Source organism: Lissotriton helveticus, chromosome 1_1, assembly GCF_964261635.1.
Source record: "Lissotriton helveticus chromosome 1_1, aLisHel1.1, whole genome shotgun sequence".
NCBI lineage: Eukaryota > Metazoa > Chordata > Amphibia > Caudata > Salamandridae > Lissotriton > Lissotriton helveticus.
The window spans coordinates 371,775,286-371,800,684 of NC_136057.1; the positions used below are offsets into that span (position 1 = coordinate 371,775,286).

The 25,399-nt window shown below is 47.1% G+C and overlaps 1 protein-coding gene across 10 annotated transcripts in view; it reads right to left on the minus strand.

The window, feature by feature from the left end:
* ERC1 (ELKS/RAB6-interacting/CAST family member 1) overlaps nt 1-25,399 on the minus strand; it is a 2,156,751-nt gene that overhangs the window by 1,830,187 nt on the left and 301,165 nt on the right. For all 10 annotated transcript variants that reach the window (XM_078673690.1, XM_078673694.1, XM_078673688.1 and 7 more), the window contains exon 4: nt 12,275-12,349. In XM_078673690.1, coding sequence (XP_078529816.1) covers nt 12,275-12,349 — 75 coding nt within the window. The remainder of the gene's footprint in view (nt 1-12,274; nt 12,350-25,399) is intronic.

A 25,399-nucleotide genomic window follows, 5' to 3' on the forward strand; every position in this document is an offset into this window, starting at 1 on the left:
CACTGGAGAGACGTTGTTGTTTCTCTGAAAGACGGACCTGTCACTAACCAGTCGTCCAGATATGGGTAAATGTAATGCCCTTGCAATCTTAAATGGGCTGCCACCGGGGCCATGCATTTGGTGAACACCCTCGGGGCCGATTTGAGGCCGAATGGAAGGACCTTGAATTGAAAGTGGCGACTCTCCACGATGAATCTTAAATATCTTCTGTGCTTCCAGTGAATTGGAATATGGAAGTACGCATCCATGAGATCCAAAGACGCCATGTAGTCTTGTTCCTTTAACATTTGCAGGATCTCTTGCAATGATAGCATTCTGAATGGAATCTTTTTTATGTATTGATTCAGATCCCTCAAATACAATACCTGTCTCCATTTCAGGGTTTGTTTCTTCTTGATGAGGAAGAAATGCGAGTAGAAGCCTTTCCCTCTGAGATGTTGTGGCACTTCCTCTATGGCTCCCTTTTGCAGAAGCAAGAGGACCTCCCTCTGCAATTCCTGACGATGTTGAGAGAGCCTGAGCACCGGGGGATGATCCGGTGGTATTTCTACAAATTCCAGGGTATGACCCCTGCTGACGACATCTAGAACCCATTTGTCCGATGTTATGGACTTCCAGTTGTTGAAGTATTGAGACAGATAGTGGTCGTTTTCCGGGATCTGCATTGTGGGGAGCGCCGGCCTGAAATCATTGACGTCTGTTAGACTGTTGATTCTTCCCTCTGGCACCAGACTTGCCCCTAGATTGCTGCTGGTAAGAGGAGTTGTAGGGCTTGAACTGGGTGTTTGAATTGTATTGCCGATAATTCTGTTGGTTATACGGCTGATATCTGTTGGTCTGATATGAGGCTCTCTGATTGAATTGACCTCTTGTACCTCTTCTACGAAAGGACTGAAACCTTCCTTGTTGAAGAGATCCCAGCGCTCTAGCAGTATCCGTGTCGGATTTGATGCCTTGCAACGCCTCATCTATATGTTTCCCGAATAAATTTTCGCCGTCAAACGGCATGTCCACAATCTTCGATTGCACCTCTGGACGAAATGAGGTAGCCTTAAGCCAGCCTTGTCTGCGAAGCGAAACTGCTCCAGCCATCTGTCTGAAAGCCATAGATGAGACATCCATGGCGATGTCAATGGATTCAGCCGCGGACTTTGCTCCGTCTTTGAGGATGGCCACCGCTTCCTCTTTCCTATCTTCCGGAAGCGCAGACAGTATGGGTGCCAGATCTGACCACATTTGCCTGTTGAAACGGCTAATTAGGGCCATAGCATTGGCTGCCTTAATAGTAGAGGCTGCCATGACTGCAAACCTCTTACCGGCACCATCCATCCTTCTTCCTTCTTTGTCTGGTGGCACCAAGGAAGTAGCCACCGGGTTCTTTGAATTTCTCTGCGCCGCCTGCGTCACAACTGACTCTGGTCTGGGGTGTCCTATTAGACAGGCTGCAGCAGACTCTGGCGCTCTATACTTCTTTTCAATCCTTGGGACTGAAACCGCTATGGAAGCCGGAGTTTTCAAAATTTTTACGCCCTCTTCCCAAATATGAGGGATAATTGGAATAAATCTAGCTGATTTCCTGACATCGTCCTTGAAATCATACAAGAAACAGTCTGTTTCTTTAACCTCCATATCCAATTTAAACCTCTTCGCCGCTTTTTCCATGATGTCGTGGAAACCTCCGATGTCTTGAGGAGGAGAGGTGGATGGCAGTGGAGATGGTGACGGGGCCGATGGCAAGATGTATTCATTCCATTCTTGTCCCGAAGCATCATGAACAAGCTCCCCTTCTTCGGGTTGTTCATCCTCGTCGGATTCCGTTAGGTCATCTCGTATTGTAACCAAAGGCGGTGATCTCACCCCTTGATCTTGAATGGTGTCCTTCGCCTTGGCTTGCTGCGAAGAGTCTATTGGCGTAGCTGATTGAGGGGCGTTTGCCTCCGGGAAACGACGGTAGTAGTCGTTTATCATGAATCTGAGGTCAGATACAAGAGATATCGGAATGGAAACTGTGTCCTGCCGCTCTACCTCACGTGATTCCTCTTGGTGCTCTTCCTCCTCATTATACTCACATGTGTCTTGGAAAGACTCATACCTGGAAGATTGAGTTCTGTCCTTAAAGGAGAATACCTCCTCCTCATCTGTGTCTTGGCTCTTTATTTGGAGCTGTGAAGGACTGTAGGCAGCACCTGAGGACTCCTCTCCATCTGAGTCTTGTTCTAACAGAGAAGATGGTGGGAGAGGTGAAATCTTGGTCCATGATGTGAACTCCGCCGATTTGCTGATAGTCGCCGAACCCTTGGACGACTGAAAAGACCGGATTGAAATCATAGTCTTCGACTGGGGAGATTTGAAAGCTTTTGCCGTTTTCAGTATAATTTTCGTCGACGGTGCCGTCGACGGGTCCACCGTCGACGGGGCCCCCGTCGACATCCTCGTCGTCGAGCTCTTTGTCGACGATGTCGTCGTCGTGGTCGTCGACTGTCTCTTCGTCGACGGGATAATCTTACTAGTCGACGTCGTGGTCGTCGACGTCGTCGACGCTGCTTTAGATCCTGTCGTCGACGAAGCCGTCGTCGTCGACGAAGTCGTCGTCGACGGTGTAGTTGTCGACGGAACTGAAGGTTTTTCCACAGATTTTGAAGCAAAAGTTAGGGAACTGGTCGACGGAGCGGACCCTGTCCCTTTTTGGTCTGACAGCTTCTTCAGAGGAGTAATAGGGAGAGATGACATTGCTTTCTCCTTAGGTTTACTCTTTTTAGGCTCCACTTTCTCCTCAGAAATAGAGGCCTTTCTCTTCTTAGGTGTTAGTTTAGAAGATTCCTCCCCAGAATCTGAGTCTGATATGGCCTTCTTCTTCTGAAGCCATAACAGCAAGCGAGCTTCTCTGTCTCTAAGGGTTTTGACAGAAAAAGTTCTACAGTATTTGCAATCCTTAGCAACATGCTTAGGATGAAGACAGTATAGGCAGTCCTTATGAGGGTCTTCTGAGAAAAGCCTGGCCTTCCCACAGGATCTGCAAGGCCTGAACAGCCTCTTCTTAGAGCTTTCAGCCATATTGAGAAATATAGTCACACAATACCTTAATCCAGAAGTCAGGATATAAGAATCAAAAGGTCAAAAGTTCACTCAGGAACAGTAAACTGAGCAGAGCTCAGGGAGACTCCTTTCTCACACGAAGGCGGTTGGAAATCTGAGGCAGGAAGCTTCTGCTGGGGAGTGTGAGGTCAGGGCAGCAATGCTGATTGGCTGACTTTTGGACCAAATAACGACATGATCTGGTTACCAAATGCTATAGTCCCTATGGGATTTTCTATGCAGTTTTATCTTCTCTATGATACTGCTTTGGTCATTCTGTTACCGTGAGACTCCCACCATGACGACGGGGAAGATACAAGCATGTGAATCTATGAAAGATGTAATACTGGAGAAAGTCACTTCTCTACTACAGCCCTATCTCCAATGATCAATTTTTATAAAGGCTACTACTAAAAGGATCAAGTATAAAGGAGAGATTGCGTGCTTTAATAAGTTTTCTTTAAGGTGCGTAAGATCTGGATTTAAGCCGAAGAACTAGAAAAGTGAAAAGTGTCAAGAAAACAAAAATGTTTATTACCAAATTAAAACGGCACATTAAAATTAAATTAAAAACCTTATTCAACAATGTCAATAAGATCACTATATGCAGAAATGAGTTAAAGAAATGTAGCTATACAAGAATGCTTAAAGCATATTTGGTATCTGTATATGCTACTAAATCAATCAAAAAATCATAATATACTCTTGAATGATTTTGTGGATGGAATACCAATGAAACAGACCATGATGACAATTTTTATACAGAAGCCAAAGCAATCTATAGTGCTACCAGGTGGAAGATTTCAAACTATAAACTCAGTATATGGAAATTACGAGTTCCTCAAAACTTGAAACCTCTCAATTAGTAAAAGATGGGTGATACTTATGTCCCAGGATTCACATATGTGAATGGTTTACAAACCAGCTAGAATCTACGCGAGAGAAGGTGCATTTCCAGTTAAATTAAAAGAGAAACAACAGCAATGATATGATAAAAATTATTATTGAGTGGTCAACTTTGTTCGCAGATGGTTTATAATCATAAAAGATTAACAGAGGTGTGGGGTGTGGCTAGCCACCATTGATGAGGATGTGCTCTTGCTGAGGTCTCTCATCATAGACCCTCTTTAGTTGACAAGCCAGCAGCATTTGGTTCCTCGGGTATTGAAACATTCCAGAACCTTTTGAGAGAATGGACCTCACCAAAATCTCAGATAAAAAAATTGTACTAATTGCTGCAAGTGTAATGGAAATTCAGGCAAACAAAGTGGTGCCTGTATCCTGTGTGTTGGGACTGACTGTGCAGACTCCCTCTGGCAGTGTGAGCGGTTTCTTTAGAACCAGGAGTCCTAGATCATCTTCATTAGGTGGGATGCTGTACACAGTGGGATGCATTACGAATTAGCTGACCAGCTACCAAATTTAACATTTCCATCTAAAGGGAATTCATTTTGGGTAGGTGGTGGAACTTATTTTCCATGGATATTTCTGAACGTGAAAAAAGTCTATCAAATATTCAAAACTATTAACTAACTTTTTCCCAACATGTTGAGTTGAAGGTTGCAACTCGTTTAATGGAAGCCTGTCAAACACCTTTTGGGTGGCCACCAAATAGCAATATTTTTTTAGTCCAAACAGATTGCACGATTATACACCACCTGTAGCAAACCAGGTCACAAAGAACTACGTTTATGAATACTGCATAAACTAAAGTTTGAATCAGTAGTTTAAGGTATGAAGACCTGAATAGTGGTGGCTCTTTAAAAGGATTATACAATGATTTAGGGCAGCTTTAGCAAATGCAGCAATCTAGGATTCAGACTAGGACTCTGCTTCAGGGAAACCTACTCACATGAGAGTTTGACAACATAGGGTGAGGAGCCATCTGACGCCACAATTTACAAAGCTCTCTGCCAGCCAGCAGGATCAGATAAAACACCAATTTATTTTGCAACCATCATGTCATCCATCGTGTGGAATCAAGAGAACCTCGGGGATTTCACTGTTCGGCAAATCCATCAACATGAGCAGCAACTATAGACACAATTATCTGGCCTATATACTCATTAAATTATCCACTACTGTATGGTGCAGTCATTGTCATCCATGTCCACGCTTTCTGGAGGTCTTGAAAAACCATACCTAGTATCTTTTTACCCTCATGTCTGTATAGTACACCCGTACACCAGTTTCACTTAATCTGAAATGCGTAGACTGATGCTTTAACCCTTTTGGTCGGTGCTCATGACGGAATGGTTCCGTCATGAGCACTAGTGCTCCTGTGCTCATGAAGGAACCATTCCGTCATGAGTACAGGAGCAATAAATCCCACTGCTGCAGACAGCAGAGGGATTTCCTTTTTTTTGTTGGCCTCAGGAGGTTGAGGAAGAGTTTTCCCAACCTCCCAAGGCCGTTTTGCATTTTCAATGCAATGACGATCACTTGCATGGTGGGCGCGCTGATGTCATTGCATTGAAAATGAAACTGAAACTTAGTTTAAGTTTCATTGTTTCGGTGCTCGTGGGGCTATCTCAGCCCCCAAGCACTCAAACACTTGGGAGAGGTACCATTATAAAGGGGAGAATCTCAACTTTACAATGGTACCCTTCCATAGTGGATCCCTCAGAGGGCAGAAAGCCCACTAGGCGCCAGCAATTATGCTGGCTTTTTTATATGTAGGGGTGGGGGCTGCCCAGAATGGGCATCCCAATGTCCTCACTCCCCCAAAAAATAGCCACAGTCTTTCTGCCCCTCTTGGGGCGTATCAGGGCAATAGCCCCCGACTCCCCCTCCCGAGGGCAGCAAAAAGCCCACTAGGCACGGACTTTTTTTCGGAAAGCGCAGTTGGCACCCAAGAAAACCTAGCAAACCTATACATTTTTTTAAACTAGACACCCAGGGGAATCCAGGATGTGGTGACTTGTGTGGCTCATTTCTGTGATGGACAGTTCAGGAATCTGTGCAGACACACAAACTTACACCCACCCAGCATTCTCCAAAGTATCCTGATAAAAAGGGTACCTCACTTGTTTGGGCAGACCTACTATCCGCGACAGTAAATGGCCCAAAATGCAACCTGGACACACAACATTTTTACAGTGGACACTGACCCTTTTGTTGCAGAGTGCCTAGCTGTAGATTTTGAGCCCTAGCTCTGCTGGCACCTAGGGAAACATAGAACACCTATTTATTTTTGAAACCTAGACATCCAGGCGAATCCAAGATGGGGTGACGTGTAGCTCTCACCAGGTCCTGTTACCCAGAATCCCCTGCAAACCTCAAACTCTGTCCAAAAAAAAACAAATTTTCCCCACATTTCTGTTATGGAAAGTTCTGGAGTCTGTGTGGGTCCACAAATTTCCACCCACCCTGCATTCCCCTAAGTCTTCAGATAAAAATTATGCCTCGCTCGTGTGGGTGGGCCAAGTACCCGCGACAGGTAAGGGCCCAAACCGTATTGTGTAGATATCAAAATTATCTATCACAAAACGACCTGGTTTTGCAAGGAGGGTCACATGAAGTTTTTGGTCCCTGGCTTGACGGCCATCTAGGGAAACCTACCACACCCACACATTTCTGAAAACTAGAGGTTCGGAGGAGTCCAGGGAGGTATGGCTTGCATGTACTCCAAAGTGTTCCTACCCAGAATCCCCAGCAAACCTCAAATTTTGCAGAAAAAATCATATTTTTCTCAAATTTCTGTGTGGAAAAGTTGTGGAATCACCAGGCTGACACAAATTTCCTACCACCCAGCGTTCCCCCAGGTCTCCAGATAAAAATGGTACCTCACTCATGCGGGTGAGTCAAGTACCCGCGACAGGCAAGGGCCCTAAATGCATTGTGGAGACTTCAAAATTACCGATCATAAAACGATCTGGTTTTGCGGGGAGGGGCCTGGGTTTTTGGCCCCGGGCTCAGCGGTCATCTAGAGAAACCTACCAAACCCACACATTTCTGAAAACTAGGGTCCAGTGAAGTATGGCTTGCATCCTATATATCCCCACCACCAGAAGGGTCCCGCAGATGTAACGGTATATTGCTTTTTCAACTCATTTTCAATTTTTCCTATTTTCAGCTGTTAGTTTCTATAAAAAAAAACTTGGAAAAAACTTGGAAGGATCTACACATATGACTCCTTGCTGAATTCAGAATTTGTCTACTTTTGTGAAATGTATAGTTTTCCAGGATCCATTATTGCTTTCATACCCATTTCTACCATTAACTGGAAGGCGGTTGAAAGCACAAAAAATAGCAAAAGTAGGCTATGTCCCAGAATTCCCTGCAAACCTCACATTTAGCTGGAAAAAAAAAATCACTTTTTCCACACTTGTTTGTGTGGGATCACCATTTCAGCACAAATGTCCTACCACCCAGCATTCCCCGTGTCCTCCTGAGTAAAATGATACCTCACTTCTGTGGGTGGGCCAAAGGCCTGTGACTGGGAGGGGCCAAAAACAGGGATTAAGGGTATAGCACCGCAAATTCTAAGCGCTATATATATTTTTATTTATTTATTATTTAAGAGGTTTTATATAGCGCTAGCCAGACCCGAAGGTATCGGAATGCTTTACAGCCTATAGGGGAAAAAACATATAAAAGAGGCACAAGAAAGCGTAAGTGATCAAAAGTTCCAGTGTGCTGTGCGTACGAGGAGCACATGGAGGTAGAGTGGTTCCGAGATAGTTTTGATGCATGGGTAAAGTCCTGAGCTCGGTCTCCCTCCAGGAGTGGAGGAGAGTAGGGGGCTAGGGGGCGTGGATGAGGTGGGGGTGTTGGAGCAATTGCCTGTTGGCAGCAGGGTGTTGGCTTGTGCGCTTCGGAATTTAGTTTGCGAAGGCACGATTGAGGTATAGGTCTTTTAAGAGTCTTTTGAATTTTAGGAAGGAGGGAGTAGTCCTGATGTCGACGGGGATGGAGTTCCAGATTTTCGGTTCGTTTCATGTAAAGGAACGAGCCGCAGTTTTTTGTTTGCGTGTTTTCAGAGGGATTAATAGGAGGGTGCTATATATTTATTTTAATACTTTTTTAGCTGATTCTGCATTGGACAGCCACACAAGTGAGGTATCATTTTACTCAGGATACCAAGGACACTGCTGGGTGGTAGGACATTTGTGCCGGCACAGTGATCTCACATCAGATAGCTTTAAGATAGGTAATTGTGAAGTCACCACAGTACGATTTGGGCCATTTCCTGTTGCAACCACTATGCCTACCAACACAAGTGAGGTAGCATTTTTATCGGGAGACTTTGGAGAATGCAGGGTGGGTGGAACTTTGGTGCCGGCATTGCTAGGGTTCAAAATCTACAGGTAGGCACTTAGCAAAAAAGGGTCCGATTTCACAGTAAAAATGTGGTGTAGCCACTTTGAGGCGTGGGCAGTTTCCTGTTGTGGGCACTAGGCCTACCCATACAAGTGAGGTACCATTTTTACCGGAAGACTTTGGGGAATGTGGGGTGGGTGGAATTTTGTGGATCCACGCAGATTCCAGAACATTCCCTCACAGAAATGTGTGGAAATGTGTTTAGTTTTTTTAACACACTTTGAGGTTTACAAGGGATTCTGGGTAACAGAACCTGATGAGAGCCAAACATATCCTAGATTCCTCTGGGTGCCTAGTTTAAAAAAATATATAGGTTTTCTAGGTTTCCCTAGGTGCCGGCTGAGCTAGGGTTCAAAACCCACAGCTAGACACTTTGCAAAAAAAGGACCTGTTTTCACTGTAAAAATGGGGAGTGACCACCTTGTGTTTTGCAAAAACAACAGTTGATGGACAGAATGCAGAACAATGTCATACATTCACCCCAGTACAGAGATCTCGGCCTAAATCCATCGTTTTTTTGCTCACCATGCCATTCCAGTTTGAACCCAGCCATATGCAAATCAGACTTGACCCTGTGCCCCATGGGAACCTAGCGTTTTGGGCTGTTTCCTGTCACAAGCTCTAGGCCTGCCCACACAAGTGAGGTACCATTTTTATCGGGAGACTTAGGGGAAAACTGAATTGTAGAGCAACTGTTACTACCTATTGACATTCGATGAATTTCTGCCTTCCAAATGTAAGACAATGTGTCAAAGAAGTCACTTTGAAAAATGTCCTATTATTCGCATGCTATTATGGGTACCCACAAATTTGGATATGTGCAAATAGCTACTGGTTTTAAACCCTATATTTTATTCCCATTTCGGAAATACATAAGTCTCTTTCATACCGATTTTTCACAGTTTTTATTTTCCCAAATGAATTGCTATATACCGGGTACACAATAAAAAAAACACTGCAAGACACTGCTCAGCTATTGGCTCTAGGTTCCTTGGGCTCTTGGAGAACCTACAAGTCCTATATATCCCCACCACCAGAAGGGTCCCGCAGATTTAACGGTATATTGCTTTTTCAACTCATTTTCAATTTTTCCGATTTTCAGCTGTTAGCTTCTATAAAAAACTTGAAGGATCTACACAAATGGCCCCTTGCTAAATTCAGAATTTGTCTACTTTTCTGAAACGTACAGCTTTCCAGGATCCATTATTGCTTTCATACCCATTTCTACCAATAACTGGAAGGAGGTTGAAAGCACAAAAATAGCAAAAGTAGGTTATGTCCCAGTAAAATGCACAAACTGTGTAAAAAATGTGGTTCTGTTACTAAAGTCTGTCAGTCCCTAAAAGCTGGGAAGATGGCGATTTCAGCACCACAAACCCTTTGTTGATGCCATTTGCAGGGAAAAAAAACAGACGCTTTCTTCTGCAGCACTTGTCCCATTTTCTCTCAAAACAAATGTAGCTGTATTTTGGCTAATTTGGGGTCTTCTCCAATGGAATCAACAAACCCTGGGTACTTTTAAAATCCCCATGATGTTAGAAGAAGAGGATGCAAATTTGGTGTGGATAACTTAAGTGGTCAGAAAGTTACAGGGGCCTAAGCGCAAACTAACCCAAATATCCCAAAAAAGTCTCTGCACAATCAGGGGCAGGGTGGAATTAGGCATAGCAGCTAATGGGTTAATACGGGGCTAGGGCCAACATCTCCCTGCCTGCAAAATGCAGCCCTGGTCACAACAGTTGAGAAACCTATTAATTACAGCACACAGAGGGCCTTCACAGAGTAGAAGTCAGTTTTGATCCAATCTTTAAAGAATAGTCGCGCTGTGGCTCTCTGCATTTGTGTATACCTAGTAAGTGTACATTACTTCAGCTGGAGCGCCCCTCAACACTCCGAGTTCTTTGCAGAAGGCCGCTTTTTCATGCAGGCTTTCAATTTGGCTACCTCACTGACCATGTTACTATAGTTCAGCTGTGCCATCTCAGAAAAATATCTTTTTGACGCCTTTATGTAGCAAACTCCCCTCAGTACTCTAATGTACTTTCTAGTGCAGGTCTGTACTTGCTGACAGCCAACATAACTTTTCTAGGGGATGGCTCAGAGTCCTTGTCACCAGCATGATCAAAAATGGGTTCTCCAGAAGTCTCTCTATTGCGAAGTACTTCTGACAAGATGAGGAAGGCATATTTGTGGAGGTTTAAAAGGCATATTTGTGGAGGTTTGACGCCTCTGGCTTTGTAACACGGTCCCACCCTCTCCAGGTTACAGCACACCAACTGATTCAGAAGTTCAAGACATCTCATAAGGTGGGGGTTGCGAAGTGGGTTGAAACATACCAGTAGAATTGACAAAGGTGGCCCAGAGTACAGCAGTTTTGCCTAACACTGCTTGGCGTGGAATAGTCTGCTTCATCCACAGAGCTAAACACCAATGTTCCCAAGATTGATCTAGCAATTCAGGATAATATAAAACGGTTGAGTTGGGGGTTCACAAACTAAGCAGCCATCCAGTCGCCAACCAGGTCAAGCAGCCATTGTGTGGAATTGTTGAACATGCAATCAATACTACAATGACCATTGTTCTGGTGACTGTTTCAGTGTGTACAGTGTCATATTAAAATGTAATATATTTATTACAGGCATGGGGAACCTAAAGGTATATAAGGGACCATACGTACAAGTATTTATAAAGGAACAAGAGGTCCCTTACTGCAGAATATTCTTAAGCATAAACCATAGAGGTCAAATTAATTATATGTCAGAAGATCCAAATGGATATATACATGTATTTATTCAGTCATGTAACACACTAAAATAATGAAGTGGGGAACTCAAACTTTTTAGTGACTGTAAAAATATTAAAAGGGTGATGTCACGTCGGTTTAAAGTACCAATGCCATCATAACATTTATAGAACATTTTCAATCGTCATGGTACTATTTGTTGATGACGTTTCGATCATCAGGATTTAAACGAATATGCCTGAGATGCAAAAATGCTTGTAAGTAAGAAGAAATGTAAAGAGGAGACAGGCGGAGATGAAATGTAAAGTGAAGAGAGCAGGAGAAATGATCAGATGATCATAAAAAAAGAGAAGATTTTTTTAGATTGATTAACTAAATAAGCTATAATAGCATTGGTACTTTAAACTGACATGTCATATGACCGGTTTATTATTTTTACAGTCACTAAAAAATGTCTGAGCTTTGAAATTCTTGCTTCTTGTTCTGCTGTTTCCCACTTTATTATTTGTGTGTGTTACATGACTGAATAAATACATGTATATATTTATTTGGATCTTCTGATATAGAATTAAATTCACTTCCATGATTTATGCTTAGAACTATTCTCTGCAGTAAGAGACCTCGTTTTCCTTTATAAATGTCAAATTGTAAAGTATCACAACACCTTATAAGCCGATGTGGTTTCAGCAACAAACAAAAATTAAAAATACAAGCGTTGTAACCATTTTTGCATTCACGATTATCCATTTTGCACACACAAGGAATGGCCGAATTCAGAAAAGTAAAACTTTCTTTTGTGTCACTCAGTCAGTAGACGGTCCAGTCTTTTTTGACAACGAACAAACCGAAAACCATAATCTGTTTCAAAATCAGCTGCCCTACAAGATACGAAATATTATACATATTTGGATATTATCGGGCAGAACAGTTTATTTATTCTATATAATTTTTAAAAAGTCATAGGTAAGCGTGAATTTAAATCTGCACTTTTTCTGAGTTCCTTGTGAAATTTCACAAGGGACCAAACGAAAGCACCGAATGTTCAACCTCCCTGGATAAACATACACCCATCGAGACAACTACTGGTTGTAATCCTTCCCCATCTATTAATCTCCAATGCTCAGATTCCCTTACCTTCATCTCAATTACCGTCTGAAGAGCTTTCGTTTTTGTAGAATCTGGAGCGTTTTCGAACCTGCGATGCATCTCCTGTAACAAGAGAGAAAGGAGGATCAGCAAACAAACTGATAACTACCGTTCAAAAGCCTCAGCTCAAGCAAAGGGAACTATTGTCAGCCCTTAGTCTTTTAAGGTACAGAGGAGCTGCAGTCCAATCTTGTTCAACGTATGTTCTGTATGAGTATATGGATCCATGCCTCCCATCTTTCACTCAGTGCATGTCTAAAACTAAAACTTACACCGAGCCCACAGGATAGAGAAGACTACCCTAAATCACTCAATGCATACGAGAATCACACCATTGGGCCGAGGAACTTTGGGTACTTACTAAGTGGATATAAAGCCTCCTCTGTGTGTCTAGACTATGATGAATAATCCGAATGCATCCGCTACAATGCTGTCCCTCTGCTGCGATTCCCTCCTCTAGAGTGGCAACCACCTAGTTACAATCAAGTCAACACGGCTCCCCAATGAGACGCGAATGATGCCTGAAATAACCTATGTGGATGCTGCTCAGTGACAAACACAGAGTAATGGAAAGAACAACTTGGAAAGAGGCTGGGAGGATGGAAGGCCTAAAGGAGAGAAACAGAAAGGAGCTGAGCTTTGAGGGTAGGTTGTAAATTTAAGACAATCAAGAGATCATGGCATGGCAGCCTACTAATTACATTAATGACTTACGTCGTATGATTATGAAATATGTAATGAACACGACAGGTGACCATTTTTTACAACAAATAAAGGTCTTGTCAGTTTTTCTTGGTGGTACTGAATCACAATCCACATACTTTTGCCTTTGCATAATTCCTATATACGTTCACCTACGGTTGCTATAAGCAGGTCTTCAGTCAGAGCTTTAAATAGAATGAGAAAGGTATGTAAAAGCATACAAGGATAAAGCTTCACTGAAGGTGTGGTTGAAGTCTTACCAACTAGGTGTGGTCAAAATGACCAGGGGCGTATCCAAATACATGAGGCCAAGAGTCAGATTATAAATTAAATCAACAAAACGGATATAGAGCATCAGTATCCAGGATTATAAAATATATAAACTTAAGTGCTAAATGCTTGGAGGCAGCATAGGCTGCAGCATGACCTATAAAAAATAGTGCACCGGGAGGGGGCGTGGGTAAAATGGCGGCGTGAGCGGACGCTCTGCTCTGGAGCTCACGCCGACGGCATTCTTTAGCACAGGCATTTTGGCCATTTATTTATTTATTTATTTAAATTCTTTATTCGTGATTGTACATATAAGGCAAATTTACCTATAATCATCATACATTTAGCAATCACGGTTTTCTATTTTCACCCAACAACAGGTAATACAGTAGTGATCTTCCACCAACAGTTCGAATCCATGTAATCTCCATATCTGCGTTATGGCCGTTCGGCGTGTGACATTGCCCAACTATCCGCGGGCAGCGTGGTAGAGAACATCTATGCACACTCAAATAACTGAAGGAGAAGACCTGCCCCCTCCCACCCCACCTATCCCACCCCTAACCCTCCCTTATTTATTTATTTATTTATTTGTGCATTTTTATATAGCGCGGACTTTACCCGAAGGTGTCAGAGCGCTTCACAATAGGAACAGAACTGGTACATGAGAACAATACAAGTGAACCAAATAAAAAGGCAAACGTTACATTAAGTGAAGCAAAAATGACAATCGTGAGCCAGCAAAATACAAGAGGTAGCAAACGGTGCATTCCAAAAGTGACACTCGTGAAACAACAAAATAAAAGAGGTAGCAAACGGTGCATTACAAAAGTGACAATCGTGAACCAACAAAATAAAAGAGGTAGCAAACGGTGCATTACAGGAGGAAAAAGTGACGTGTGCAAGTTACAAAAGCATACAAAGTAAACAAAGCTATAATACTGCAATACATGGGGGGCACTCAAGCACAAGAACCAATAAGAAGGGAATAGTGGCACTTGTGCAGGTATCAAAAATAAACAATTGTACATTGCGCAGAACAAGCTGGTGAGGGACTGGTACGATGGGGGGATAGCACTCCCTAGTATTGAACTGTATTACTGGGCTGCCCACCTTAAACAGATCAACTACTGGTTACATGTCCCACACACGGACCCAGCCTACATGGCGGACAGGCAGAATATCGAACCCAGAGGTCTGCTGAGGAACTTATATAGCCGCAACGTCCCGTCTGAGCTACAGGGCCCGACACGTCATACGATCCAAATCTGGTATAAAGCACACAGGCACCTGCAATGCGCGCACACTGTTACACAGATGACACCCCTATGGGACTCACACAGGTTGGGCTACATGGGCAATACCAAAGGGTTTAAGGCATGGGACGACATTGGAATTTCAGTGGTGGGGGACCTCTGGAAGAATCACAGAATCGTGGATTTTGGGTTCTTACAGGCCAAATATGGTATGGGAGAGTCCGAACGATACAGATTCATGCAGATACGGCACGCACTGGGGGCGGCCATTCCGGCAGATGCGACTCTGCAGGAATCTACCCCTCTTGAGGACCGCCTGCTGACCGAGCACATGCCCCAAAAAGCCACCTCATACACGTACCGGAAACTAGTTAACAATCTCCCTGACTTGTTGTCCAAATTGCGCTCCAGTTGGGTGGCGGACATAGGTGACCTTGATGACTCGGAGTGGCAGGAGGCTCTCTCATCGCCTTGCGAGTCGGCAATTCCATCCAGGCTTAAGCTGGTGCAGTTGAAAGTCCTGCACCGTACGTACTATACCAGGACGGTTTTGTACAAAATAGGAAGGGCTGATCAGGAGTACTGCCTCCGCGGATGCGGAGAACGGGGGACATTCTACCACACCATTTGGGATTGCGGGAGGCTGGCAGGGTATTGGACAGCGGTGTTACGCACTATTTCTCAGACTGTGAATGTTTCCCTGCGGTTAGACCCGCGCTGCTGCTTGCTGAACATTTGGGAGGCCACGGACTTGACCCATCGACAGCGGGAGTGGGTGGTGTTGGGCCTGATGGTGGCGAAGCGCATTGTGGCTAAACTGTGGGGATCACCTGTGGTGCCCAGGCTGAGAGATTGGTGCAGCGATATGGATGACGCAATGGTGGCGGAGAGGGCGGTGTTTGTCCGGAGGGGTTGCCCCAGGAAATGGGGTCTGATCTGGGGGGCATGGAACACGTACAGAGGAGACATCTGCGAACCTCCGGGAGAAGATTTGGATGAGGGTTTGTCGGATTGAGTTTTAGAATTTTACCGAGGGAATGTGTGCTGATGGGTTCTCTAGCCTTGGTGGACGCCTGACTGTTGCATGAAAGGGAGGAGCCGGGAGGGGTCCTGGACTACGTCACTTATGTTAAGATGATTTGATGATGGCTATGGGTCTGTCTACCCTCTGGGAACACTTTGTGGTTTTATTCGATGGCTGTGCTCTTGTTGTTTGGTACTGTTTGGTTCTACGGTTAAAAGCAGACCTTTGTAACTTCCGACAAAATTGCCAAAGTAAAGATGCACGCAAGGAATGGTTGCCGCCGGGCCTCAGGGATGCCGGCTAAACGGCTGTGTAAATTTCCCCTTTCCACCTTTATCGCTGAAATGTTTGAGGCCGGCCCCAGAGGTTGTAGGCACTCAATTGTGTCTTGATTTAAGTGTGTAATAAAGGTCTTTTAAAAAAAAAAAAAAAAAAAAAAACAATTGTAGGAGGTAGAAAACAGTGTGTTACAAGAGAAAGTGACGGGTGAAAGATACACATGAGTACCAGACACAGGTAGAAAGATAGTACTGCACAAAATGGCAGACTCTCAGATCACAAGAACACACTGGGAAAACACTTCCATAGTCATGTACAGTAGATTTTTCTAAAATGGAAGGGCTTCCTACGGATAATAGAGAGGGCATGAGTTACATTTGGAAGTGTCTTTGAAGGAGGAGAGCTTTGAGGTCAGTTTTGAAAGCCTGGGAGGAGGAGGTGGTCCGGAGCTGCGGTGGAAGGGAGTTCCAGATTCTCACCGCATTGCCCGAAAAGGATTGGGCCATCGTTCTTTCCTTCTTGAAAGTGGGAGGTTCAAGCAGAAGATTTTCCGCATTGCGTGAAGGTCTAGAGCCACCTTCTCCTGAGTGTCAGGCATTTTGGCCATAATTGCAGCAGTCGGCCCGAATTACTGGAGTGGACCGGCTCCGGTTCTGACAGAGGCGGTTTTGGAGCGGTGGCCGGAGTTGGGAGGGTTGTTTCTGCCCCTGGGCGAGCAGCGGGCTGGTGCGGGTGCCGGAGAGGGCTGGCGAGACACGAGTGCTGAGGCGGGGCACTGCGCCGGTGCATGCTCTCTCAGACGAGTGACTTGGGGGGTCGAAAGGCGGCGCTGAGCGCCGAGCAGCTACAGCCGCTGAGAGGCGGCGTGGAGGGGGGTTCCTTCCCCCCTGTCCTCGCGGCGCCAGCGGCCTTGCGGTGGTCCCGGCCAGGTCTGTGGCGCTGGTCTGCGCCGCTGCAGGAGAGGGCCTCTGCGAGGAGCCGGGGTGCGGCGGGGTCTAGGTTCGGAGACCCGACAGCTCAACTGGTCATCCGGACGAGGGAGCCCCGGTGTTGTCCCGATGGCACGGCTTTGTGGAGGTGCCCGGGGGCAGTGACGGCCGCCATTTTGTGGGAGACCATCCGCGCCTAGATCGAGCTGGCATAGACGCGGCTCCGGGGAGGTGCTGCCGTTGTGGAAGTGGCCGGGGGTCGACGAGGCCTGTCCAGACTGAGGTGAGAGGGGACCCGAGACCGCTTTGGAGCTCGAGTGCGGGGGCCCTGCCCAGGCTGGTAAGGAGTACTGCGATAGACTGAGTGGTGCAGGACGAGGGCAGCGCCTGAGAGACCATCGAGGGCTGGATTGCGCATTTACCCCTGATAGCAGTGGCTGTGGCACAAGGAGTCTGGCTGCGAGGTGGAGGTGCCGCGTCGGGAGAGGCCCATACTGCTGGTGATCGCGCTTTGGGGCCCACGCATTGGCTGCGAGTGAAGGGCACCAGCGTTGGACGTGGAGTTTGGCCCCCCCTGACTTGTTTGAACTGTTGTGCCTGCTCTACCTCTTGGGGGCCACGACGGTGAGTGCTCTTGACCCTGTGTGAGCTGGCGGAGGTTGCAGGAGGCCGGTGGGGGTCGATAGCGAAGCGAGTGAGGTGGAGTGCGCTGCCCCTCCAGTTGGGAGACTGCTTGCAGAGAAGGGACAATGCTACGTGGGAGTCGCGCGCTAGGGGCCCGGCCTTGGCAGTGAGTGAGGACAGTCGGGGCCTGGGAGAAGAGGCGGCGCTGGCGGCTTCTGAGAGGTCAGTCGGGCCTGAAGATCCCCCTGGGACCATAGAAGACGATACCTGGGACCCTCAGTGTGTTGGTTGCGGTGGTGCTGCAGCCGATGGAGACGACCTGGCCTAGAGTTTGAGAGGCGCGACCGGCAGACACGGGAGGGTAGCGCGCCTGGTGGCGACCAAACTGGGCGGTGTTGAGGTGCAAACTAGGCACTCCGGATTAGCAAGATACGGCTGGCGAGCCGGTGGTGTGTTCCAGAGCACCCAGTGGGGTTGCCCAGTGGGCCAATTGAGGACCCGGGTGGAGTTGGCCCACCAGAAAACGCAAAGGGCGACAGTTGGCGGATTGGTGACCCACTGGGGTGGATGGCAGAGCTCCGGAGAGCACCCTACCTGGGGCTAAGAACGGACCTAGCAGAAGTTGTCTAATAATCTGAAGTGCAGAGCCCCCCGGCCGTGGAGGACTACTGTGGGGGGTGAACAGCCTACCTGGGCCCTGGAGAGACGCCAGAGCGGGGGGAGCCTAGTGGGAGCCTCCTGGGGTGCACGGAGAGCGATATATACACCACGAGAGTCCGCAAAGATAAAACAGTGAAGGACTTGTCTGCCAAGGCCCAGGCGAATCAACAACCAAAAGACATGGCGGCCAATGCTGTTCGCCCTGCCTCGGATCAGGCGGATGGTTCAGAACCCATCACCAAAGCCTTTTCTGGAATCCCTGTTCACGACCCTGAGGGAAGACATACATAACTTAAAGAAGGAATTCTCAGAGAGGATTAAAGGGGTGCGCAGGGACATGCACGGTATAGGGGAGCGAGTGGCAGAGCTGGAGACCAAAAGCGACGGGAGAGACACCGAAATAGAGGCGCTAACAGCAGGAGATATTGCGGATCCACGACCAGCAGGTAGACCTACAAACGCACCTGGAGGACGTAGAAAATCGTTCCCGTCGCCACAACGTCCGGATACGGGGCATGACATTGGTCGAGGATACCAAGGACCTGTTCGGATTCACAAGCAAACTTTTCAATCACATTCTGGGGCGCCCCTTGGAGTCAGAACTCCGGCTGGACAGAGTGCATAGAGTGGGTCCCCCGCGCTCGACATCGGCTCCGCCGCAAGGCATTTTGGCATGTGTGCATGACTATCGTACGAAAGAAGAAATCCTTCGGAGAGCACAGTCCCCAGTATTATTCCAGGACTTGTCCGCACTCACCTTGCAGAAGCGTAGAACCTTCAAGCCGGTCACAGAGCACTTGCAACAACGCAACATCTCCTATAGTTGGGGCCACCCCTTTCGGCTGATGTTTCAATTAGATAACAAGTTCTCTCAGCTCCGGTCACTGAGAGAAGCATGCCGTCTGCAGGGTATAGACCCTGCGGCTGAGGAGGACGACTCGTCAGGGCGCACTGTGAAACAGGAGGACTCAATGGCGGCGGCGCCAGCAGGGCAGACAACGCGCGTAAGGAAGCCTCCCACAGCCGAGAAAAGATGGGCAACATGCTGCAGTAGAAGCGGTCTCGTCTGGTCTGCCCTCGCTTCACCCCAGCTGACTTTCGTGCTAACTTTATATGGCTGTTTTCTTACTTGGGTTTCTTGTGCAAGCCGTCGGCGGGAGGAGGAGCTGTTGTGAACTGATCGATCTACCCCGTTGCAGTTTCTTACCAATCACATACGGATGATGGACAATGTGTTCTTGACTATTGGGTTTCATGTTGGGGGGAGGGGGTTTGTTTTTTCGGGGGACGGGAGGGAGGAGGGAGGGTTTTTGTGTTCCTTGTCCACCGTATGCTTGGTGCTTTTGCCTGGCACACAGTTCCTGGCCCTTCTAGAACAACTGACATCCTTGTTTTTCAGTGGTTTGGTTGTGCCTGTGTGGGCTTTCCGCTTCCTGTCCATCGGGTGGGGTAGATGTTGTCCACGGATCTTAAGGTCCTCACATTAAATGTGAGAGGCCTGAATAACCCAGTGAAACGCAAGGCAGTCCTCTCCTGCCTGGAGCACTCTCAGGCGGACTTGTCTCGTACAGGAGACGCACCTTTTGCAGAAAGACTGTCCCTGCCTTCGGTCCCGAAAGTTCCCACATCAGTTTTTTTCCTCAGCAGCTAACAAGACAGCAGGAGTAGCCATTCTGGTGGCCCAGAGGTTTAAGGGAAAGATCATACAGAAGGAGGCCGAGATAAAGGGCAGGTTGTCGTCATACCGGTTTGCACTGGGGGCCCACACGTTCACTGTTGGCACAATATATGCCCTAACGAGGGTCAGGAGTGGTTTTTTCACTCAGCCCTCAGTGAAGCTACCGTAACCCCGGAGCATCATATTCTGTTGGGAGGGTACTTGAATTTAGTGTTTGACAACATTTTAGATAGGTCATGTCAGCGCACTTCACAGACCGGAGCGCTCTCGGCAGAGGGTCTAGCCCGTCTTCGTGACCTTGGTTTTAGTGACCTATGGCGCAGCATCCACCCCCAGGGACGCTACTACTCCTATTACTCTAATGCCCACAAAACATACGCCCGATTGGATTATTTGCTAGCGTCGACTTCCCTACAGGCATTGGCAACGGAGGTGGAGATTGGAGTTGCCTCCCTCTCTGACCATGCCCCGCTGACCCTAGTGCTGGCCTTCCCCCCCCAATTCAGCGCGCACAGCGAACATGGCGACTTAGGGAGACTCTACTACACCGGGCAGATACAGTCACGAGAGTACATCGCGTCATAGTAGACTAACTTTCTCACAATAGCACTGATGACACTACACTCGCCACACACTGGGCAGCATTGAAAGTGGTGCTGCGAGGGGAATCTATTGCAATTTCAGCGGCAGATAATGTTGAGCGTAGTCGCAAGCGGGAGGAACTCAACCGGCGCACGAGGGAACTCGAGCAAATGCACCAGCGCACGGGGGCCCGCGCATCTGGAGGAAACTTAAGGCAGTGAGGCAGCAGTTGGCAGCTATTGATCAAGATAGGGTGGAATTCGCAGCACTGAGACTCCGACATGCCTATTATACGGGTGGGGATAGATGTGGGAGACTGTTAGCTCACAAACTGCGTGAGACTCGCCAGCACCGAATGGTTCGGGAAATACTCCGACCGGATGGCAGCTGCGTGTCTGATGATCCTGGCATTGCGGCTTTAGCGACTTCTATTCTGATCTATACGCCAGCTCCCCTTTGAGAGACTCTGATACAGAGGCTTTCCTGGCCTCCGTCCAGCTACCCGCCCTCGCGGCAGAGCAGGCTGAGTATCTTGAGTGAGACATCCGATCGGAGGAGGTTATTGTTGCCATATTGCGTCTTAAAGTGGCCAAAGCACTGGGCCCGGATGGATTTCCGGCAATATTCTATAAGACCTTCTGTGCGCAGGTCGCCCCTCTCCTCACGCGCCTTTTTAACACCTTCTCAGAACCTGGCGCGATACCGGGAGACCTACTGCAGGCATCCATAGCTGTAATCCCCAAGCCGAGGAAGGATAAGTCGCAATGTGGCGCCTACCGCCCCATCTCGCTTCTTAATGTGGATCTCAAATTGTACACAGGGATACTGGCAGCACGACTGGCGCCCCATATGGGTGGCTTGATTGACCCCGATCAGGCAGGATTTATCCCCGAAAGGCAAACCTCTGACAACACTAAGCGGGCTCTGCACCTTATTGAGAGAGCGACTCGTACGAGTGGAGAATTTTTAATGCTGGCTATCGACGCTGAAAAAGCGTTTGATAGGGTGCATTGGCCCTACCTGGAGAGAGTCTTGGAAAAGACGGGTTTAGGTGTAAAGTTCCGCACGTATGTGCTGAACTGCTACAGGTTTCCGACTGCACTGGTTCGGGTTAATGGGCAGACGTTCCCTCGATTCCCCATCTAGAGGGGCACTCGGGAGGGGTGCCCTTTGTCACTCCTTCTATTCGCTCTGTATGTGGAGCCCCTAGCGCAGAAACTGCGGCTTAAACCGCAGGTGGCGGGGATTAAATTTGGGGGCTATGTTCACACAATCAGCCTTTACGCTGACGATGTCTTGATCTCATTGTCTGACCCACGAGACTCCCTGCCTGCCTGCCTTGCGGACCTGGATCTTTTTGCGCAATGCTCTGGCTTCAAAATCAATATGAGCAAGTCGGAGGCCCTAGACCGATCTTTGGGAGCGTCCACTCGAGAACATCTGCAACGCTCCTTCCCCATCCACTGGGCTACAGGGGCTATCCCGTATCTGGGTATTCAACTGGCCCCTTGGCTTTCTGATACAGTCACCATTAACTATACTATGCTGCAACAGAAGGTACGGCGGGAACTGGGGCGGTGGAAACACTACCCACTGTCATGGTTGGGCAAAATAGCTGCGATCAAAATGACCGTTCTACCCCAGATCTTGTACTTGGTCCGCACTATCCCTCTCCGACCACCGCCGGGTTGGATAAAGCGGACACAAGCGGAACTGGCCCAATTATTTTGGAATGGGTGTAAACCACGACTCAAACGGAGGCTGGCAATGCTACCGCCGGAGAGCGGGGGACTTGGGGTACCGGATCTTTTGCTTTACTTTCAGGCAGCCCAACTGCATCTCCTGGTGGAGTGGAATAGGTGGGAGTCCGAGAAACACTGGTTGTTTCAGAACCAGGCTGTGGTCGTCCGCCCCCTACAGGAAATTCCATTTCTCAGGAAGCAGTATCGTCCTACCAACCTTTACGCGTCCCATATTACGCGGGTTCCCCTGGAAGTTTGGGACCAAACTCCTGTTAAACACAATTTTACCACTTTCCCGCCCCCACTCACCCCCTTGATGGACAACCCTGACTTCACGCCAGGCACCAATGCTGTGGCCTATGCGATGTGGCGACCGGCTGGTTGTCGATGCCTCTTCCATATGTACTCACCGGAAGGAGTGATTCCTTTCATGCAGTTTCGGCAAACACACGGAATGCCAGAGATTGAGAGGCTGCATTACCTCCAGGTGCGACACTGGGCGCTTAGTGAGCAGGTGCGCCCAGTGGCCGATAGGCACCTCTTGCCCTATGAGCGCTGGCTGATCACCCGCACGACGGACAAAAAATTAATCTCTGACTTATATAAAATGTTACTGGTCAGGTACACACACACACATATAGTGCTGGTAAGGCGTGTTGGGAAAGAGAATTGGGCAGGGCACTTAGCCATAAGGAGTGGGAGGGGATATTTTACAGAGCGCGACATTCCGCATACCACATGGGGCTTACTGACACTCTCACTAAAATTGCAACTTACTGGTATTACACTCCGGAGCATCTCCACGCAATGGATGGTACCAAGGATGCGACCTGCTGGCAAGTGGGCACGCTGGTCCACATCTTATGGGATTGTGTGCACCTTCAGGCTTACTGAAGGCAGGTGTTGGATGCGGTGGACGCGCATTTTGAGACCGAAATCCCGCGCCTCCCCTCATATGTTCTTCTGGGACTCCCAAATCCTTTAACATATCCCCTACGCTCTCGTAGAGGCCAGCTAATTGCTATAGCACTGGGTTCTGCCATGCAAAACATCCTCGCACACTGGCGCACCACTAATATCCCTGCATGTAATGGCTGGCTTCACCGACTGTGGCATGTACTTGGGATGGAAAAGCTTTCCTTAACCTTAGCCAGGGAGGGATCCAAATATGCAGAGTTATGGTAGCCTTTCTTGTCCCTACTGGCCTCGGAATTCCATGAGGTCACGTGTCCTCGGTACCTCCGGCTACTTCGCCTCTCCGACACTGAGCATCCGAAAGCGGACTGAGAGTTGCAAAGGTATGAAAGGTATGAGTGGTGGACTTGGAACACGGGTGGCGGGGGTGGGGAGGAGTTGGGGGGGGTTTGTTGTTTTTTTCTTTATTTCTTCTCTTCTGATAAAATGTGATGCCGGCACAGCTGCCTTTGATGCAGATCAGACCGCATTGGCACTGTTAACCAGCTTGACTCCATTTGCCACCCTTTTCTTGTCATATTCGAGGCGATGTAATTGATGATATTGTTTTTCTCTGTGCTGCAATTCTTCAATAAAAAGATTTACTACTAAAAAATAGTGCACCCACGCACCAATCTATCCCAGAATTAGTTTAAATCCTCAACAAAGAGGAAATAACGCAAGCCATTCTGTCCAACATGGCAGAATATTGGTCACCAGAGTTGGGGCAAAGATACTCAGGGTCAGAAAAAAAACGTACAAATGATCTGAATTTCAGATCTGCTGTTGTGGGTAAGCAATAACAGATCACTGGTGAAGGTAGGAGCAAAAGTTGCTATCAAGCGCACACACGAGTAGGTTAGTGAGTATTTCAATATGTGCATGTAGGAAAATTACATTTTCTGTGTGGTCACCCAGTATGTTTCGCCTTTTTCTTGACCCTATTTTATTGCGAATGTTTACACTCTGCACACTGGGGAACAGTGTACATGCTCTGGCACCTAAAACATGGAGAAATTGCCTAATCCCAGATTGGAGTATTCAGCTTTTCTCGAAGGTCTTAGTATATGGTGCAGAAATACACCCGAAAGCTGTAGTGCAAAATCAGCAGTCAAACTTGTTAAAATAACCTGTTTTGACTGGTTAAGCCTACCCTTTAAAATATTAGTAAATCACTGCTATGCAAGTCTTGTAGTCCACAAGGTAGCGCGTGTGGCATTTAAAATGGGGACATGGAAAAAAGTGCTACCATGTCCAGGGAAAAGGCCCTAAAAGCAATATTCACTGCAGCAGGCCCAGCTGTCATAAAAAGCCACAGTACAGATACAAATAATATGACAGTTTATCAGGAATTGAAAAGATTGAAAAATTAATAAACCATTATTTATCACATACATTAGTTATTAAAAATCTATTTCAATGGTGAAGTCAGAGTTTTAATAAAGATTAACGAATCATATACCTGTCTGAGCTTTCAGAATTAGTCTGTATTTAGCCTTGAATAGGTGTGAACAGGGTGTGAAATGCCACCAGTAGCAAACGTTGGGCTGACCTGAATGGGCACAAATGACTCCTCTGAGCTCAACACAATATGCGGGGTGAGAGATGCAGGCATCTTTTTTACACTTCAGTGACAAATCCTGCTAAAAAGGTCTGGTTGAGCCATGTCACTCTTAGGCAGACTTGAAAGGGAGAGAACCTCATGCAAAGACAATTCTATGTCAGGACTGGAGGCGAGGATTATGGCTTCTTTCTTCACTTTTATTCAAGAGCAGCGATCACAACTTTAAAGACAAAAACTACTTTTCCCATGAAACCTTGGGATAAATGTAGTACAAAAAACATCCAACAGAAACAGTGAATGTCTAATCAGAGTGCAACCAGTCCAACATAGTCCTTCTTCACTAGCCCCTTGTCCTCTTTCTTCGCTGCTGCACAGCCAAGATAAATACTTAATTCCATTCTCTGTTCTATGTTGTGGTTTAAGTATCTTTTGCATGCGATAATATTCCACTTATTATAGTTTTCATTGATGGTTATTTATATTGTTACTGATTTCTAAAACGCTGCGTGAAGCGATTTGCCTCGTCTGCACTTTTTCCTGTGTTGTATTTGTTTTTCTGTTTCGCTTAGGGTTAATTGCTATTTTATAAATTAGCGGCTCTGCCGCGTTTCCTGCCTCTGTTGTGGTTTTCCCCTTTTAGGTCTCGCCTGTCAATGCGCATGCGCATTGAGCAGAGCGAGACTATGGGGGCTTAAACAGCGCTTACCTACACTGGCGATTCACTGGCGATTTGATGAAGTGCATGTGCACTTTTAACTCAATGCGCAAGCGCAATTAGTTAAAATGCGCGTGCACAGCATCAAATCGTCAGCTTAGTGCCGCCAGCAGCTCTTCCCGCTCCGCCCCCTG